At 47.5% G+C, this 13,427-nt stretch overlaps 1 protein-coding gene across 1 annotated transcript in view; it reads left to right on the top strand.

Annotated features, from left to right (window-relative positions):
• IZUMO1 (izumo sperm-oocyte fusion 1) overlaps positions 1 to 13,427 on the top strand; it is a 254,288-nt gene that overhangs the window by 9,258 nt on the left and 231,603 nt on the right. Inside the window, exon 2 of the mRNA XM_086929367.1 lies at positions 3,970 to 4,102. Coding sequence (XP_086785493.1) covers positions 3,970 to 4,102 — 133 coding nt within the window. The remainder of the gene's footprint in view (positions 1 to 3,969; positions 4,103 to 13,427) is intronic.

Genomic DNA, 13,427 nt, shown 5'->3' on the forward strand with positions numbered 1-13,427 from the left:
AGAGCGTTCACTCAGGAGGTCCCACGAACCCCTGCCAGCTGCACATCTTCCACAGAGATGCCACTGACATAGCTCCTGAGCTACGATGCACCATCTGTCAGATATGCTCCGCATGATCCAGTCGTTGCTAATAGGGGTCCACCTCCAGATATTACCAACACCCTGAAGTGTAAACACAGGGTGTTCGAACCATCAGGCGAGGGAAAAAGGAAAGGGAATGGAACAGCAGGGAAAAAGGACCTGATAAAACACAAACACAAAGACAATGTTATAGATACGGCAAACATATATATCTACTCTCATATGGTCTCACTAGAAACAGCTATACCTGTAGTGTGTCTTAGGGAACTCTTAAACACCAGAGAATCCAGTATAGTTCTTGTCATCAGAACTAAATCTGTGAACACAGAAGGCATACATCTTGGCTGCCATCTAGCTTCAATCTTTCACCACATCCCATTTTTCAGTTATCCTCTGCAGCTTGCTCAGCGCCATGATGCTCCCTTGGGAGCGAACGTTTGCGCTTTATAAATACACATAAATATCAAATATCAAATACAGGTAAATAAAGTGCAACCCTGCAATCATTCTTTAACCATTCCGTAAGTGCAAATGTTTTCACATACCCGAAGACACTCATCAAAGATTCGATGAAGCACGTCCTAAGAATAAACTACTACTATGAAGCAGTGTTTATGAAGGCAGTAGAACTCCTCTTCTTTCTTGGCTGAATGGTAAACAGTATTTTTGCCACAGGACGTAAAACAGAGTTCCAAATAAATCAGAGATAAGAAGAGTAAACACGAACCACGATCCTCAAAAAGGAGATTGAAACAAAAGAAACAGTAGAAATTAGAAGCCTCACCACCCTCTCTGATAGTGATCCCTTGTAATATAAGAACACAGTAACATGTATTTAACAGTCACTACAATGCTCTGCTGCCCTTCAAAGTTATAGACGAGAGACCACTCTTATGCTAGCCAAGGAAGTACGATTAGCCAAGAAGGCTCCTCTCTAGATATCCATATGAGCACCAGGAAGACACAGCAGCGCGTGGCCCAGCGGACACACAGCGCTCTTCTCTGATGATAAGGCACTGTGTACGGCAACGAGTGGTCGGCCGACACACCTCCCTCCGCACTAATGGAAAAACAAAGATACTGTACTGCAGCGCGTGGCCCAGCGGACACACTGCGCTCCGCACAAAACAGCATCTTACCAAGTTGTAGAACGATGAAATACACTCTCCGTCCGGAAAGCTCCAAGAGAATCCGCTGGCTAGGAAGAAGCCACTGCACCTCAGCACAGGAACAGAACAGAATTACGCGCATCCACCCCCTCACCTTGCTTCCTTAAGTACCTCCCACTGAACAGGGAATTATGGGAGATATAGTTCATTATCCAGGTAGGCGCGACAGAACCAATCCTGACACCATCAACACCTCCTTCGAATCTGGCACTTTCCCCAACAACTGGAAACATACGTAAGCCCCTCCTCAAGAGGCACTCCGCAGACCATGTGGACCTCAAAAACTACAGATCCAGCTCTCTCCTCCCCTTCGCGGCTAAAGTCACTGAGAAGATCGTCAACACTCAACTCACGAACTTCATAGAAGCCAACTCCATCTTCAACTCTTTCCAATCTGGATACCACAGCAATCAAAGCACCAAGACTGCCCTCCTTGCCACCACAGACTACATCTGCACCCTCCTCGATCAGGTCCACACGGCGTCCCTTATCTTACTTAACCTCTCTGCAGCCTTTGACACTGTCTCCCACCACACTCTCACTACCAGACTCCACTACACTGGCATACAGGGAACTCATCCTTGGCATCCCACACATGAACACATCACCCAGCACCTACGTGCCTCCACTGGCTCCCCTTCGAGAAGAGGGTAACCCTCAAGCTACTCACTCACGCCTACAAAAACCTTCACAACACAACACTGGGCCCCCATACCTCAACAAAAGAGTCTCCTTCCACACACTCAAATGAAACCTCCCCTCCTCCAACCTTACCCTCGCCTAAACCCTGTGCATATGCAGAGCCAGAATGTGTGAAAGAGCCTACTCCTACATCGCAAAGACGTAAAACGAACTCCCGCTCATCATCAGATGTTCCTCCACTCTGCACACTTACAGGAAGAACCTCAACACCTGGCTCTTCGGTTCAATCGGAGCTGTGTGACCTCCCCCCCAAGCGCCTTGTGACCCTCACAGGTGAGTTGTGCGCTTTGCAAATCCCTGATTGATGGATTGATTGATTGATTGTTACTGGTCCAGGGAAGACCTGGCTTGGTAGTTCGGACTGGACTGTTCCCATGAGGCACATGGTCAAGACTGATTTGCATATAGCTGGGTCTGATGATGGATTCTGTGACTGAGGCGTGAGTGTCTGAAAAGTTTCAGCGCTCAGTCCATCATCTTCTTGTGTTCATTAGAACAGCCTTGCCATGTTTTTAAAGTTTGGTACTTTCATACCTTAGTCTTCAGGATTGTTGAGCTGGTCATTCACCTGTTGTGGTTCAGGTGTTGCTTGTATGAATTTGTTGTTATGAGTAACTGTGGAGATGCAAGCAGGATATCAAGAATCAGTGTGGCTCGGCACCTAACTTACTTAGGTGACAGGTGAAACAGTACTATTGGTGTGGTGGGGTTTTCCCTTTGGAAAGGGGTATCACCCGGAAAAGTGTAAACAGCTAAATTCCAGGCAATTTTTAAGCGATATATTCCACCTGGTTATCTCCTTTGGATTTACACAAGGAAACTCCTTTAGTTTTACTGCATGATCTAGCTCCCTGCAAGGTAATACCGCATCACTTAGTGTCCCTATTTGGCTGTTAATGGGAGATTTCACAGAATTTGCCTCCATGTAAAATAAGACTGTAAAAAGGACAATGGTGAGCAGGAAGGAGTTGACAGTAAGCATCAGTTTACTCAGGGAAAAAACTCCCTATCCATCTAGAGGCTGAGAAATCAACTGCTCACCTCTGAGGTACCGTACATTCTTTTTTTTTTTTTTATTTCAAGTCATTTTTATTGAGGTAAGAAAACAAAAGCAAAAGACATTACATTAAATCTTCCAGCAAAAAGTGAATTGTTACAGATGTTGTCAGGCCAATACAGAAACTACAAATGATAAAAATAAAGAGAAGAATCACTCTTGCTTGTCACAAGGTTATTGATTAAGGTGTTAAACACTTGACGTGTGGATGCAATGGGAATAGTTCTAACATACAGACTAGGATCACACCCATATATCTAAGGTATTATTGCAAGGGCGTCTTGCTTCAAGGCGGGTCAAAATGGAGGGATGATTTATCAAGTGATTTCCACAATTTCTTATTGGATGGACACCACGTAGAGGACTGTAATGCTTGATTCGTGGCACCTCTTAGGAAAGACAGCCATTCCTGCCAAATCTTGAAATTTACTTCCTTAGCACATTTCCACTTGCATAAAACAACCTTACATGCCAATGTCAACATTAAGTCCAAAAGTTGGCGGTCATGCTCATTTGCTAATCGCGGTTCCAGCCCCCCTAGTATGACATATACAAATTCCTTCTTTGGCATTATCTTAAATACATGATGGATGCATACAAATATTTTCTCCCAATATTCTTTCAGTAGGGGACACCACGCACACAGAAGTGATTTTTCATAGTTTGAATAATGACATTAACATCATCTCAAAATGGAGTTATTTGTGCCCGCACATCTATTAGGACTTAATTCACAAATCTTTTTTGTGATCAGTTGTATCTTACTCATGCCTCCTGTTTCATGGAGTTAGATTCACTTAATCGTTGAAAATAATTGTGTCAATCAGATATGCAAAAAGAAAAATAGGGGGTGGTAAAAAATGAGTTATCCATAATCCATGGGAAGAAATAATTCCCATAAACTTCAGGAACTCGTTTTTCAGTTCAACATAACTACCATGAGTTTACATATAGTAACAGCTGTCCAACATCTTATATGCTCTTCCTAACCATAAATTAATGACCAATTTTATTTCAGATGATGCAGGCCTTTATAAACTTGGAAGTGCTATAAGAACATTGATGAAACGTGTCATGTCTGCAGATCACAAAGGTATAGTCACACTATTAATTTACATTAGTCGCTTGCTGAGATGTTCTTAATTCCTTTAGGAGTTTTGGAAATGTGGCCCCTCTGTATTTTCTCTTCACTGAAGTACAACAGAAACAGTTTCACAAATCCAATTAGGAAGGGAGACAACAGGAGTGTGTTAGAAAGAGAGAGAGAGGGAGATAGGGGAGGCAGTTATTCTAAACAAATTACTTTTATGACTTTAGCTTCTGCACCCTAATTGATGTACCCAGTGTCCAATTGTCTCCAAACCTTCTTTAGGAATGTACATCACTCAGTTACTTTTTACTATTACACAATCTATCTATCTATCTACCTACCCACCTTTGCATCATTTGATGTAGCTTCACAAAACATTCAATAGAAAAGATCGTTCATCTCAGCTACTTCAAGGAAAGTTTCAAGCCAATCCATCAAGCAGGGAGCAAGAAAAAGAGAGGGGCACAGCACATTGATTTTTAATGTTAATGTTCATAGGAAGCCTTGCTGTCTGATACAGGAAAAAATGTGTGACCAGAATTACACTATATTTGGATGTATAGTTAGAACTTTATTCAGAAAGCGTACTTTTTGTAATTTGGTATTAATCTGTTCAACATTTTTTGAGAGATTAGTGCGTAATGAGAATCTTGGGTTGGCATGAAGGGGTTGACAAGTTGGTGTCCAGATGTGCGCAGATTAGTCACTTTGAAGGGCACTAGTCAATCCTTATTGGCTAGCCACAAACTCAACAGTATGTTGTTACTGCCATTAAAGAACATGCGAACATCGTCCCTGCGTCCTTAAAATAAATTAAACACACCTCACGACATGTGCCACCTAGGGCTGGATCATTCTGCGGCAAGATTTTTGGCTCTACACCTACATACACTCTAAAAACGCATAGAGTAGGGATTGCAAAGTAGGAGTATGTCAGATTTCTACCTTGTTTCGTATGTCTGCTCATATACATTGTTTTAGCACCTTGGTGGAACTATAGCTGCTGTTAACTATTTTGGTGCTTGTGGTCACTTTCATATGCTTCTGTTTACTGATTAGCGCACCACTTGTATTATAAATAAAGTGCAATAAAGGGCCATGTTTACATTCCGTGGCATAATGATATACACATGCATACATAATCCACTTCTGTCTGTAACCAGAAGTAAAATGAAGTAAAAGGAAGCTGCCCTGTCATCCTTTAACTTCATGAAATCTCAAAGAGTGTCATTAAGAAGTGAACATTGCATTGCATGAAGTTAGAAAAAACATCACACTTGGTACATTTTGTAAAGTTCTTCAACTTCACTCAATCTTATTTGCCAGAGGGATTTCAGCAACAAAAGTTTTTATGAAACACCCTTAGGCTGAATTGAAATATAAATTGGAGAGGAACCCGTGGCAGCCTCCTTCCCTGAGCCTTCATTAGTCCCCGGAACCACATCCCCAGGGCTGTATATTAGTTAAAAGAGGAAGATGGTTGTGCGCCCCCTCCCCTGAGCCTATCGTGGCCTTGGAAAACCTATCCCCCTGGGCCTCTCTAAATTATAGATGGGTGCCATGTGCCCACCTGGGGTACCCTCTAAGCAACACCTATATTAGGGGGGAGCTTGCAGCCTCCCTCCCTAGCCTTAGTAGGCTACAAGGCCCCCTTTCCCTATGGCCAAATGCAATAAAAAGGGGAGGGGGCCTTGTGTTCCCCATGCCGTCTTAGCCCCGTGGGAGACCATTCCACGGGGCTGTATGGGCCCGATTCAAAGAATTAACTTAAGACAAAATCCTAATCTTACTACTTTTGGTATTCACAGAATGCACTTACTACTTTTGGTATTCACAGAATGCACTTACTACTTTTGGTATTCACAGAATGGATTTACGACTACTAACTTTATGTCCGTACTCGGGCTGGAGATTCCAACCCGGAGGTGGAGCTTCCGGCTTGGAGGTGGAGCTTCCGGCCCGGAGGTGGGGATTCCGGATGGTGGTAGAGATTTAGCCACTACTTTTGGTATTCACAGAATGCTCTTACTACTTTTGGTATTCACAGAATGGATTTACGACTACTAACTTCACGTCCGCACTCGGGCCGGAGATTCCGACCCGGAGGCGGAGCTTCCGGCCCGGAGATGGGGATTCCGGCTGGTGGTAGAGATTTAGCAATGGTCGAAATCTCCACCTCTGGGTCGGAAGTCCCACCTCTGGGACCCTTCCCAAGTTACGAAAGGTGGGTGTCCCAGTGCTCACCCGGGAAGCCCACAGAATACAAACAGTGTTCCTGGGGGCCAGGGACACTGCCCCAGGGTGCCTGTGGGCCTGTCGCCTCCCCCAAGGTGCAGGAGCTGGCATTGCTCTTACCTGGAAGGAGCAACTTGCTTACTCCTTAGAGGCGAGAGGAATATGTGGTCTATTTCCCTGCCCTGCTGGTGAGGACAGCAAAACAACTGTGTCCCGAGGCTAGGCTCTCCGGGACACAGGGGAGGCAGGCCATATGGCTCCCCTACCTTTTAATTTACTGTCACAGGCTAAGGGGATAGGATCCCCAGGGCATAATGAGGCTCGAGGAGGGAGACTGCATTTCCCCTTCCTTTGTTTATTTACTCAACCCTAGGATAAAGGGTCCCTAGGGCCTCTAAGAGACTCAGGAAGAGGGGTCACACACCCCCTCCCAAATATAAACTTCTAGGTGCCGCCCAGGCTCTGGCCCACCCCAAGTGTTTTAGAAACAAAATGATTTTGGTCCCAGGCACAGTCCCTCTGGCCCCCACCAGCAGGGCTAGGGGTCAGGGTATCCCTACCCTGCCCCCTTAAGTCTTTTTCTACATGTTTTCCGAATACTTGGGACTGAGTTCCAAGTCCTAATTTGGCTGCCACCAGTTCCTTGCTGATGCAGCTGCAGCCAATCAGATTTTATCTTGAGATCTGTTGGTCTGCAGACCCTCCCTGGTGTGATATATGCAATCATTTTAACCTTAATTGCTCCAAAACTACTGAACAGATTTACAACAAAACACAAAAGCAATTTTTCTGGACCAATATCAGGTCCTGAATGAAAACTAGTCACCTGGGGAGGTCCAGGGAGGTGCTGCTTGCATGGATTCCCCAATGTTTTCTTACTCAGAATGCCCTCCAAACCTCAAATCAAACAAAAAATATCTAATTTTCCTCACATTTCTAAGTGGGATCTCCATGCTGGCACAAATTTCCTCCCACCCTACATCCCCCTCACTCTCTTAATAAAATTGATACCTCCTAACAAACTCCTGAGGCGGAAAGCCGGGAGCGCTGCTTATTTTAATTGCTTTTTAAAATTGTATTGTACTGCTGTGTTTGCTCACTCACCGGCATCTTTCCACGATCTTTGCCTGCCTTCAGAGGTCCCAGACAGCCGATTTGGGCGCTGCCTTGGGGAATCCTCCCTCGCTGCCGCCATCTACCGCGAGCGAGTAAGCTCCGCCCACTTTACCGGCCACGCCCCCTTCCATCTGTTATAAGGGCGCGCTGATCACTAGCACGTCCTCCTAACAAACTCCTGAGGCGGAAAGCCGGGAGCGCTGCTTATTTTAATTGCTTTTTAAAATTGTATTGTACTGCTGTGTTTGCTCACTCACCGGCATCTTGCCACGATCTTTGCCTGACTTCAGAGGTCCCAGACAGCCGATTTGGGCGCTGCCTTGGGGAATCCTCCCTCGCTGCCGCCATCTACCGCGAGCGAGTAAGCTCCGCCCACTTTACCGGCCACGCCCCCTTCCATCTGTTATAAGGGCGCGCTGATCACTAGCGCGTCCTCCTAACAAACTCCTGAGGCGGAAAGCCGGGAGCGCTGCTTATTTTAATTGCTTTTTAAAATTGTATTGTACTGCTGTGTTTGCTCAATCACCGGCATCTTGCCACGATCTTTGCCTGCCTTCAGAGGTCCCAGACAGCCGATTTGGGCGCTGCCTTGGGGAATCCTCCCTCGCTGCCCCATCTACCGCGAGCGAGTAAGCTCCGCCCACTTTACCGGCCACGCCCCCTTCCATTCCCTCTCTCCCTCTGATTCCCTCATAAAAGGATGTGTATGGGCCGGAGGCGCAGCGGACGGGCGCAGCGGGCGCGACGATTGCGCGCCGAAGGCGCGCCTAAGGCAAGCCCGTCTGCGCCCGTCCGCGACTGTCCGGGGCTAGGGTCACGTCACTCTGCCCCACTCACCATCTATACCCCCGACCATCTACGCAGCCTCCAGGGACCATGGTCCCTACCAGCCTCCACCTGCTCTCGCATTTCGTTCCTTGGTCTGTCTCCCGCTGTTCCTCTTGACATCCCCCCTCCTCTACATCCCACTCTCCTAGAGACAATGCTCTCCCTGCAACCTCCAAAACCCTTGCGGCATTCTACCTCAACACCCGGTCTGCAGTAGCCCATGCGCACGAACTCTCGGTACTGCTAGACCTTCATGCCCCAGATCTTCTTTTTCTAACGGAAACCTGGTTCTGCGATGACTCCCTCCCTGCCCTACTGGCCACCTTACCAGCTCCATACTACGCCCTCCGTGCAGATCGCCTTACTGGCAGAGCCGGGGGCGGCGTGGCGGTCATCGCACGTACCGACCTTCCTTTCCAAACCCTGTCGCTGCCAGACATCGCGACCACCGAGTATCTGGCTATCCGCACCACTTCCATTACGCCCCCTCTTACCTGCTTTCTTACCTACCGCCCTCCTCAATCCCCTTTATTGTTTCTCCCTGACTTTCTGGAAGTTCTGGCCACAATCACCGTTAACAACTCCTCTATTCTACTTCTTGGCGACTTCAACTTCTGGCCCTCTGATCCAGCGGAATGCTCATCTTCAAAAGAATTTTCAGAAACCCTCCAATCCCTCAACTTTACATCTCATATTCATTCTCCTACCCATATCAAAGGTCACACATTAGACCAGATTTGGTCCCTGAACTGTTCTGTGGAGTCCCTCTCAATCTCGCCTTGCACATGGTCTGACCACCACCTGATCTCATTTGCCCTCCCCATTCACCCTCCGACCAAGCCCCCTCGCCCCAAAAACATCTGGGTTCGTGCTTGGGGACGAGTTGTTCCGGAAAACCTATCTTCCCTACTCACCACCTCCCTCCCTTCCCTGCAAGGCCTATCCACCCTCTCCCAGGTCAAGGCCATTGAACAGTGGCTCTCCTCAGGCTGCGATTCTGTTGCCCCTCTAAAACGAATTACCTCTAAGTGAGAGAAGGATGCCAACCGGTGGTTCAACGAAGAGCTCAAGGCCACCAAACTAGCGGTACGTCGCGCGGAGCGGGCTTGGAGGAGAAATTATTGCCCCTCTCTACGATTGGAGTTCATCAACACCTTGACCCAATACAAAAAAGACATCTTGGAGGCTAAAACCACCTACTTCTCCTCCAGAATCCTTGCAGCAGAAAACCAGTCGAAGGAAATTTTTTCGATCGTGCACAACTTGGCGTTTTCGGATAGAACAACTCTAAAGCCCGCCCCTTCCAAAGAACTCTGTCACTCCCTCAATAACTATTTCATTCAGAAAATAGCTACCATCAAAGCCAACATCCCTCCCCCTTCCCCCACTTTTGTTGACCCCCAGTGTCTCCCTCCTAAGGGAGAACTCACCACCCTCCCCCCTCTAACTAAGGAAACTCTGGCTTCCATAATACCCCTTGTCAAATCCGGCTCTCCACTAGACCCCTGTCCTGCCCATATTCTCCGCCACATCTTTATCACTTGTCCAGACCCCCCCCCTTCACCTCCTCAATAGCTCCCTTTCTCAAGGCGTAGTACCGAACCCACTAAAATCTGCGGTAATTGTACCCATCCTGAAAAAGCCGGGCGCGGACCCCTCAATCCCTGGCAATTTCTGCCCCATCTCTCTCCTGCCATTCCTGGCAAAGGTGCTCGAGCGCCATGCCACCTGCGCTCTGAGCTCTTTTGTGGAGAAGCATGGAGCTCTTGCCCCCCGCCAGGCCGGGTTCCGCCCCGCACACTCTACGGAGTCCGTCGTCCTCTCGGTCCTGGACAACCTCAGGGAGGGTATGGATACCAACCAGCCCCAGGCCCTGGTGCTCCTCGATCTCTCAGCCGCTTTTGACACAGTGGATCATACCATCTTGCTTTCCCGTGTCAAGGCGGCGGGGATCGGGGGCACGCTCTGGTCTGGCTATCCTCCTTCCTGAGCGACCGCACCCAGGCTGTCCGCCTGGGTGACTTCAATGCGGACGTTCGGAAAGTTCAGTGCGGGGTCCCCCAAGGCTCCTCCCTTTCCCCTCTTTTGTTTCATCTTTATATCGCCCCTCTTATCTTTTCTCTGCAACAAATGGAGGTCGCCGTATTCAATTATGCGGATGACCTCCAGCTTGTCTTCAATCTGTCTTCTTCCCCCTCTTCTGTTCTAAATTTCCAATCTATTATGCTCCATATCCGGGACTGGATGAATCACAACCACTTGAAGCTCAACCCAGACAAGACCGAGCTGGTGTTGACGGGTGGTTCATCCAGCCCCTGGTCCTCTTTATTCTGGCCCCCCTCTCTTGGCCCTCCACCTATCCCCTCTACCTCAGTCAAAACACTAGGCATAAAACTCAATTCTCAACTCACCCTTCACTCCCAGGTTAACTCTGTGGTTTCTTCTTCCTTCCTATCACTGCGCACTATACGCAGGGTGTCCCGTTTTTTTTCCTTTACTGCCCTCAAACTGATCATCTTGGCCATGGTGGTCTCCCGCCTGGATTACGGCAACGCCCTATATGCAGGTATTCCTGCATATAGCCTACGGCGTCTGCAACAGATCCAAAACCAGGCGGCCCGCCTGGTCTTTAAACTCCCGAAATTTCACCACACCACCCCCCTCTTGAAGTCTTTGCATTGGCTCCCTGTTCGTGCCCAGGTCCAGTTTAAGCTCGCCTCCATCACCTTTCAGGCTCGACTGGGCTAGGCACCTGCTTTCATCTCATCTGAGATCACCCCTTACGTTCCCACCAGGGAACTACGCTCATCCACCCAGTCCCTTCTCACCATCCCACGTTACCGGAGAAAGAAATGGGGAGGCTCGAAATTTGCGACCCTTGCCCCGCTCCTCTGGAACTCTCTTCCCCTTGAACTCCGAACCCTCACCCTGTACCCGCAATTTTGGAAACACCTCAAGGCTCATCTGTTCACGAAGTCCTTTAATTAACCCTCCTGCAGTTTGCCCTTGTTTTCCTGCTCCGGTCCTTTGTTAGTTGTAGCGCCAAGAAACCGCTGGTGTATGTGCGCTTTAAAAATAATTTAAATTCAATTCATGTGTGTGGGTGGGCCAAGTGCATGTGACAGGAAGGGCCAAAAACATGGTAAAATTAAGGGGGCAAGAAAACATGTTCATAAGAGTGGTTCTTTTTTTTTTTAAACTTTTTATTCATTTTCATGTTAATAATACAATTTAAAAATTGAAACATAAACATGCAGTACAGCACCTCACAGTGTTATATTACACATTTGTAATTTTTTCCAAGTCCAAAATATGCAGTCTTATAACATCTGAGACCCTCTGCCCTTTGTTCATTCTTGGGCCATTAGATCTCCTCTGACTCCGAGTCACTGTCTTCTTGGTTCGATAGTGGATCATAAAGCTCACCCCTATACGCATTCCACGCCCCCCACATTGTATTCCATTTTTTAGGGCAACCCCTGTTACGATATATCGCTCTCTCCGCTATCATGGCTGCATCCATATCTTTACTCCATGCCACTAGAGCGTAGTTCTTTTTTTAATGTTTTTAGGGTGACTCTGTTTTGGGCACCATGTGAAGTATCATTTTTATTGGGAGACCAAGGGGAGCGCTGGATGGTAGGAAATTTGCGCCGACATGGTGATCCCACACAGAAATGTGAGTAAAATGTGAAATTTTACTTTGGGGGATGTTAGCCACACCTTCCTGGACTCCTCCGGGTGTCTAGTTTTCAGAAAGGTTTGGGTTTGGTAGGTTTCCCTAAATGGCCGTCAAGCTCGGGGCAAAAAGCAGAGATACTCCCCTATTGCAAATAGTCACCTGTGTTTTGGCCCATGCTCAGCATTATTTGGAGTGGTGAGTGTGGAGGCATTGGCATGCCTATTCTGGGCATCCCCCCACTACACTAAGGAAGAAATAATCCCTGGTGCCTAGTGGGCTTTCTGGCCCCCTTGGGCAGATCAGGGGCAACTGTCTCACCTGTACCCTAGGGTAGACAGAAAGACTTTGATCCCCATTCATTAGGGGTGGGGACATCACCTCGCCCATTGTGGGCAGGCCCCACCCCATCTATATAAAAGCATTCCCTTGAGTCTAGAGGGCTTTCTTCCCCCCGGGGGGCAGATCGGACGGCAAAAATATTGTCCCTTTTGTGGGCTTTCTGCCTCTGGGGGCAGATGGGGATAATAACCCCCATCTTCCCCTACGGTAGGGGCAGAAAGATTGTCCCCTTTGTGTTTGAGGAGATGGGGGCATGGCATACCCATTTTGGGCGGCTGCCAACCCTATGAATTAAAACAAATGAATCCCTGGTGCCTAGTGGGCTTTCTGACCACTCTGTGGATATATTGGGGCTATTGCCCCCATCAGCCCCCAGGGGGGACAGATAGACTGAATAAGCCCCTTTCTAGTGATACCTCTCCTGTGAGTTCCTGTGCTGGGTAGAGGGCTGAGATAGCCCAGCGAGCACCAAAGCAGAGAAAGTGAAATGAGCCGATCAGCTCATTTCACATTCACTTTCGATGTAATGACGTCAGCGTGCCATGCTCACTGATCGTCATTACATTGAAAAACAAAAATGCTTCTGGCGGCTGGGGAATTTCCACCACAGCTCCAGAGGCTGAAAAACTCCTTCTACTCTAAACAGCAATGGGAACTTCTCGGTCCTCAGCACCCAAGGGGTTAATCACATCAATTTCTAATGGGCCTAGGGGACCAGCAATGTACTGTGTCTGTGCTGCCATATCATTTTAAACAAGTGTTTTGCACAGAACACAATTAGCAATTTGTCTTTTTTCTTTTTTTTTAACCTTTTTTCTTTAAAACAATTTTTATTGATAACAAAGAGCATCGGTTCAAGGCAGAGTGCATTAATCTTTGGCAAGGCAAAACAAAATTAAGACAGTGTTTCGCAACTTATTCAGGGTCAAGGATACATCATTTTCTAGCCCTGGAGAATAAATTGTCTGTTGCAGTTACAACATCATTACCTGGTCGAGAATATACAGAAGTCGGTATTTGGTACAATTACAGCGACATCCTATTGGTGGCTGCCAGGTGAGGGGGTCTCCGCATTCCCTCCCAGCTATTCATCAGAGTTCGTCTCTCCTTCCTCAGTTCCACTGTGGG

This window comes from Lissotriton vulgaris, chromosome 7 (assembly GCF_964263255.1).
Source record: "Lissotriton vulgaris chromosome 7, aLisVul1.2, whole genome shotgun sequence".
NCBI classification, from domain to species: domain Eukaryota; kingdom Metazoa; phylum Chordata; class Amphibia; order Caudata; family Salamandridae; genus Lissotriton; species Lissotriton vulgaris.